General features: G+C 45.4%; 1 protein-coding gene across 3 annotated transcripts in view; it reads left to right on the forward strand.

Moving 5' to 3' along the window:
- The window catches only part of LOC111836661 (uncharacterized), a 28,504-nt gene extending 21,928 nt beyond the window's left edge, over positions 1-6,576 (forward strand). For 2 of the 3 annotated variants that reach the window (XM_023798148.2, XM_072704186.1), the window contains exons 41-52: positions 105-152; positions 1,204-1,386; positions 1,967-2,097; positions 2,495-2,567; positions 2,714-2,788; positions 3,430-3,540; positions 3,956-4,051; positions 4,169-4,381; positions 4,507-4,684; positions 5,091-5,205; positions 5,298-5,470; positions 6,263-6,576. In XM_023798148.2, coding sequence (XP_023653916.2) covers positions 105-152; positions 1,204-1,386; positions 1,967-2,097; positions 2,495-2,567; positions 2,714-2,788; positions 3,430-3,540; positions 3,956-4,051; positions 4,169-4,381; positions 4,507-4,684; positions 5,091-5,205; positions 5,298-5,470; positions 6,263-6,362 — 1,496 coding nt within the window. In that variant the 3' untranslated portion in view covers positions 6,363-6,576. Of the gene's footprint in view, positions 1-104; positions 153-1,203; positions 1,387-1,966; positions 2,098-2,494; positions 2,568-2,713; positions 2,789-3,429; positions 3,541-3,955; positions 4,052-4,168; positions 4,382-4,506; positions 4,685-5,090; positions 5,206-5,297; positions 5,471-6,262 lie in introns of those variants that run through there. The other variant, XR_011984545.1, reaches the window with a different exon arrangement.
- The last annotated feature ends 275 nt before the right edge of the window (positions 6,577-6,851 follow it).

A 6,851-nucleotide genomic window follows, 5' to 3' on the forward strand; every position in this document is an offset into this window, starting at 1 on the left:
AGAAGCCAAAAGCGGTGAAGGCAAGCCTGTGCCACCCCCAGCACCGCTGAAGCTCCAGTCTGTGGAGCTCAAAGCCTCTGTCTTACTCTGTGCTCTCCCCACAGGCAGAGGTTTCTACGGTATACGGAGGCCGGGGCCACCGGGAAAGCCAGGCAAGTAGCAGCTCATGCAAGCAGATGGTAAAGGTGGATTTCTATTATAATAATAATAATGCATTTTATTTATAGGTGCCTTTCAGGTTAATCAAGGTCACTGTACAATAGCAATAAGTAGCAGCAGGGGTGCCGTAAACGGGGGAAAGTTAGGGTCATTCCAGGGGCCCCTGAGTGACTGTGGCCCTAAAAAATTTGGAACATAATCCGATTCATCTGGGTTGGGGGCCCAAAATAATATGCTTTCATGGGGCCCAAAATTTTTAGTAGTTACAGGCAGATAGTAGACGACAAAAAATAAAACCACAAATAGATAACACAGCCTGCATAATGGAGCGTTTTAAAGGCTATACAGTTGTACTTGATTGGAGTGCAGCCCAAAATCACATGGAACGTGCAGTTCTAAATAAGTGAGTTATTAACCGGGATTTGAATATGTATAGAGAATCAATGTTCTAGATATCTTTTGGTAGAGAGTTTCCAGAGACGTTGAGCAACACGACTAAAATCCCTGGAACCCATGGTGACCAAGCAGGCAGGGGGTGTGACAAAAAAACAGATACTGAAGACCTAAGAGTGCGAGAGGAGGTGTAGGGAGGTATGAGATCTGAGAGATAGGGTGGAGCGAGGTTCTGAAGAGCTTTGGAGGTGAGGAGAAGAATTTTGAAATCAATATGAAATTTAACAGTGAAGCCATTGAAGAATGGGAGTTATGTGTTGTGTGGACGGGACTTTACAAAACAAGCAGCTGAATTCTGCAAAAGCTTAAGTTTGTGAAGAAGCTTATGTGGAAGACAAGATAGGAAAGAATTACAATGATCAATGTGGGAGGTAACCAATGTATAAATCAGAGTGGCAGTGCTTGTGGGGTAGGAGGTGCAGTTCTATGGAGTCCAGGCTTCTGCTCCAGCTAATTGGACTTTCCAATGTTCTCAGAGTCAATTCAGTCCTCACTTTCGGTCTCCAATCTGACTCCTGTATGAGGTGCACTGGTAAGAGGCAGACGGTCTGTGAGCTTCCCTGGCTGACTGGTTGTAACTTTCCTCTCCAGGTGAACCAGGAGAACCAGGACCACCTGGTCCTCCGAGCTTTGGATCTCCAGGCTGCCCTGGGGATCCTGGGCCCCCGGGTCCAAATGGACTACGTGGGCCACCAGGTTCCCCTGGGCCTGATAGTATCTGCATCCCTGGAGGGAAAGGAGAACCAGGTCAAAATGGCAGTCCTGGAAGGCCAGGTAAGATACACTCAGCCGATTCCTTACCTGTCTAGTACTCGCTTGTGTAAATTTCCACCTGTTTTTGTATTTACCTACAGTACCAGTCAAAAGTTTGGACACCTAGAAAAGTTTATTTGTAGTATCATCTACATTTCTGAATAAAGATTTCAAAACTATATGACATTTACGAAAAAAAAATATTAAACAAAAAAATTATTATTTGTTGGGGGGGGTGCTCTGTTGGTTGGGTCTGAGAAGGTTGCCAGTTCAAATCCCTGGGTCGCCAAAGTGATCCCATTATTGGGACCTTGAGCAAAGCCCTTAACCTTGACTGCTCCAGGGACAGGCTGACCCTACTGTCTCCTCTACGCCCGTCTTGCGAGGTCACCTCCTGGGATGCTTTTCCTGCTCTCCTGAAGGAGGTCCCATATATGCTGAGCACTCATTGGTCGCTCTTCCTTTAACACCTCCAAAACCATTTCTACTCTTTTTAGGTCAGGTGACCAGGTCATGTGATGCGACACGCTATCACTCTCCTTTGTAGGCAGCTTGGCGTGTCCAAACTTTTGACTGGTAATGTATATCTCTCGGGCTACAGGTCCCTCAGGTCCTCGGGGGCCCCCAGGTCCACCATTTCCTGGAAATAAAGGAGACAAAGGGGACCCAGGACTTCTGGGTTCTAAGGGGCTTCCTGGGAGTCAGGGAGATGCAGGTCATCCAGGCAGACTGGTGAGTGACACGACCGAACACTGTGGGGCATCTTCATATACATATACAGTATTGTAATAATCATGCGTAAATGTTTAGTGTGTTTATGCACATAATATATATACTCTATATATACTGATGAGTCGAAACATTATGATCGCCACGGCCGACCATGACCTCCCCACAAGCCTTGCTGTTTCAGAGATTCTGAAACCCAGTCTGGCCACAATGATTTGGTCCTTGTCAAAGTCACCCAGATCTTTATCCCTGCCCATTTCTTCTGCTACCAACATGTAAACTACAAGTAGCGAATGTAAGCTTACTGTCTCTGCCTTTGACATGCACCGTTTTTACGGGATAGTGGTCATTATGTTTTGGCTTGTCGGCTCATCACGTTAATGAAGGTGCGGGCCCTCAGGGACCTCCGGGATTCCCCGGGGAAAAGGGTTCAAGAGGTGATCAAGGATTTCCTGGCGCCCGCGGACCAGCCGGTACAAGAACATGCTGAACACCTTCACCGCTGGGCACTTTGGTTTGGCTGTTGTTATAATATCATGGTGAAAACATATGATGTTGTAGGTTATTGCAGTCGCAGTCAATAGCAAAACATAACATAAAAAATATTGCACTGCTTCAGGTGACGATGGAGAGACAGGAACTTATCCTGGTCCAAAAGGAGAGCCAGGGACAAAGGGTCCACCAGGACCGCCAGGTAGGACCAGTCATTAGTACATAACATCCAGAACTGAACACTGTAGTGCACTGAACACTACGGTGATGTAGGGGGTGAAGCAGACATGGCCATAAGTCACATGTACACAAGTTACAAAAAAGTCCTACCCATTCTTTAAGCTTCCAGTCAAGACTCAAGTCTCAAGTCATGCTTTTTTAGAGTAAGCAAATCAAGGCAAGTCAGAGACGTTATTCAAGCAAGTCATGTCAAGTCATAATCAGTCCAAGTTATTTCACCATCAGTATCTATGTTAATTGTAATAGTGCTTAATTTAATAATAATTTAATACCTTTAATGGTGATTAATTTAAAAAGTGGTCAAATAGTGGTTAGTTATTTTCATGTATATTAATATTTGCATCCCCTTAAGTAAAGAATTCCTGTAGTAAACAATTAAAATGCATCATTTTTTAAACAGGAATATTTGCCATCGTATTTTACCAGTATCACATCTAAAACAATCCTAATGGAAATGCAGACTCCATCTTACAGAAAACTGGTGTGTAGCTATGGAGCAACTGTGCCAGAATGACTATGCACTGAACATTAACCAGACTGTATCCTCTGAACATTAACCAGACTGTATCCACTGAACATTAACCAGACTGTATCCTCTGATAGGCTCAGGTCCGTGCCACAATGGGATCAGAGGGGATCCAGGGCCATTGGGACGCCCTGGAGATCCAGGACCTCTTGGTCTCCCAGGCTCACCGGGACCACCTGGACCTCCAGGTAGAGGAAGTCTTGCTTTTGATGGCATCTTTAACTTCTCCCTTGGTACTGTTATCATCAGGCAGGACTGCAGTCGCTTTCCTCCCCCCTCCCATCTGGAAGATGGTATAAGGTGTTCAGCACTAAGAGCACAATTCAGGAATAGTTTTTATAGAAAATTAGACTCCTCAACAAGTGTAATGCACTTTGATACTTTATTCCCCGATCCTACCCCTACATTCAGATGAGGGGAGCTTGCCTGCAGCGCTGTTATTTTGGATTTTCTTATCGTTAGATCTTGTTATTATTCTTTGGTATTTATTGGAAATAGTCTGAAGACAGCAGACAGGCAGAAAGCTCAAGGTACTGTATGTACAAATGACAGTAAAACTTGGAAACATGAGAATTTGACTTGGGATGTTACTTGAATTCCTAGGTCATCCTGGCCCCGAAGGCCCCCGTGGTTTCGGGGACCCAGGTCTGCCAGGCTTTGCTGGGCGTAAAGGAGAAGAGGGGCTTCCTGGACCACCAGGTGGGGTGGAAACAAAGTCACACCTACATACGTCTGACCTATGAGGCCCCTGACCTAATCAGACTCCAACCAATGGTGTTACTACCCTCTCATCTCCCTCCCCCCCCCTCACCACAGGGCCACAAGGGTATCCAGGGCCCCCAGGACATAAGGGCAGGCCAGGCCCCCCTGGGGGTGGCAGTTTCAGTGCTACTGGTAACAGCTTCCTCTTCACAAGGCATAGCCAGGGGCTGCAGATACCAAGCTGCCCCTCAGGCACCACAGCCCTCAGTTCTGGGTACTCCCTGCTCTTCATCAACGCCAATGAGCAAGGCCACGGCCAAGATCTGGGTATGGCTCACACACGAATGCAGACACGTCTTAAACACTCATTAAGACATACAAGAGTTCAACAAAAGAATCCTTAACTCAAGAGTCTCAAACTCATGACGTCTCTATATGCTGCTGACCTTCAGGAACCATGGGAAGCTGCCTTCCTCGTTTCTCCCCCATGCCCTTCCTCTTCTGTGACATAAACAAGACCTGTCAGTATGCCTCCCGCAATGACTACTCCTATTGGCTGTCCACCGATGAGGTCACGCCCAAAAACAGGGAGCCCATTTCAGGCGACCTACTGACCAGATTCATTAGCAGGTAAAGGCAAACACTGCCCTCACAGAGCTTCTGGCCACCATGAAGACCAGTGGCGTTGTGCCAATAAATTTAGGTAGACACGTGCCAATATTTTGTAAAAATGTAACATATTATTCAGTCAACCAATAATGTGCCTATATTGACTGTGGACAACACATCATTAAACTTGCAATAAACTTGCAGTCAGGATAATCTGGCCAATAAGCGAGTTTCCTCCATCAGATCACATCTCTTAATCCCCTCCCCCATCCTATTCCTGTCTTTTGAGTGGTTTTGAAATGGTGCCTACTCACAAATTTGCTTTGCACAACGCCCCTGATGAAGACCTCGCAGTCTCAGCACACTGGATGGTGTGGGATGGCTTGTACAGGTATTACCTGGGCTAGTTGTGTTGTTTGCCTTTCAGGTGCTCAGTTTGTGAATCCAGCACATATGTCATGACCGTCCACAGCCAAAACACTTACGTCCCAGATTGTCCACCCGGCTGGCTCTCCCTGTGGACTGGGTACTCCTTCGCCATGGTAGGAAATGAGACCATTTAGATGGGCTGCTTAGTAGGAACTAACACCATGTGAATGTGGTTCACCTGCCTTTCTCCTCATCATGCCCACAGCAAACTGCTGCAGGCGCAGAAGGTTCTGGCCAGCCTCTTGGCTCCGCTGGGTCCTGTCTGGAGCAATTTCGTAGGGTCCCCTTCATCGAATGCCATGGACGCGGGACCTGTGACTACGATACCGACTCCTCCAGCTATTGGCTGGCCTCTCTTGGCCCCTCCCACATGTTCAAGTAAATATAATTGCTGATTGTCTTCAGTGTTGTCTGGAGCTTCCCTCTATGCTGCCAAGATGACTGCTTTTGTATCTATTTTTCTGTCTTGGTATCTATGGCTTCATTTTATGTTAAACTGATTTTAGGTAATAGCCTGCATATACAGACCTGTGCAAAAGTCTTAGGCAGTCAAAAGAAATATTTGAAGCCATTTATCTGGGTACTACATGTACTTTTGCTCAGAACAAGATATGCAAATTGAAAATAACACTATAAAGACTAGTAAGAATTTCTTCTGTTCTCCAAAAAGTTACTGATATCTTGTTGGATGGCTAGATGAACATCGCTTCAGTTCCTCAGGGGCACCGCAGCCATTCCATGTATCTATTCAGCTTCACCTCCAGTTCAATTCATTAATTTAATTAGTTAGAAAGTTAAAAAATGAGATATTGATTAGCTATGCGAGCTGTGCTGGTTGTTGAGTCAAAAAACACACGGCTGTATTGGATGGTTGCTGCAAATACTGGGGTGATTTTAGCAGAAGTTTTGAAATGGGTAAGCTATTACACTTTGACAGGTGTAAAAGCATAGTTTTACACCAACATGAAGATTATTTAAACATCACTTTCTTTGGCAGCATAAGATTTTTTGCAAGGTACTGTACAGTAAATGAGTAAAGTCAATTTTCAACCAAATATCCCAGGTAATTATACTTGATGTTGCTTTCATTTATGTGGCATATCATGGAGGCATGTTAGCTGGTAGCGCTCACAGACAGATACCAAAACAGCACTGTGTATCCTTCTACAGAAAACCAGAGTCTCAGACACTTAAGGAGCCCTTCCTGAAGAACATCATTAGCCGCTGTAATGTCTGCAGGAAACAGCCTGTTCATCACCTTGTCACATGAAGAGACTGAACCACTGAACAAGCCAATCACAGAGAAGATCCTACCGCGCTGATAGATACTGATGGCCTACCTGAATGAATTAAAAATATGATTTTACTATTAATTTTCACTTTAGTCATTTTATGCTAGTCACTACTGAAAACATTTATGATTTATTGATTTATTCATATTGAAAACTTTATTTTGATATTCAAAATAAAGCGGTTAAACTGAATGCTGTTAGCGGTTTTGTAACCTATGACTTAATTTCACAATAATAAGCTGTTTTCCCCATGACAGACAGACGGGCACTGGCATGAACGGCCAAGTAGGGGACATACCCCCCCCCCCCCAACCCCCCCCCCCCCAGATCCAGCCTCACTGCCCCCAAACATCAGGCCACAGAGCCAGCAAACATATTAGCATCCAGCCATCAGAGCACAGAACAAGCCAGCGCTGCTCTACGTTTGACGTCAGCTGATGTCGCATTTGGCAACACCATAGCACAAG

Source organism: Paramormyrops kingsleyae, chromosome 21 (genome assembly GCF_048594095.1).
Source record: "Paramormyrops kingsleyae isolate MSU_618 chromosome 21, PKINGS_0.4, whole genome shotgun sequence".
Taxonomy (NCBI): domain Eukaryota; kingdom Metazoa; phylum Chordata; class Actinopteri; order Osteoglossiformes; family Mormyridae; genus Paramormyrops; species Paramormyrops kingsleyae.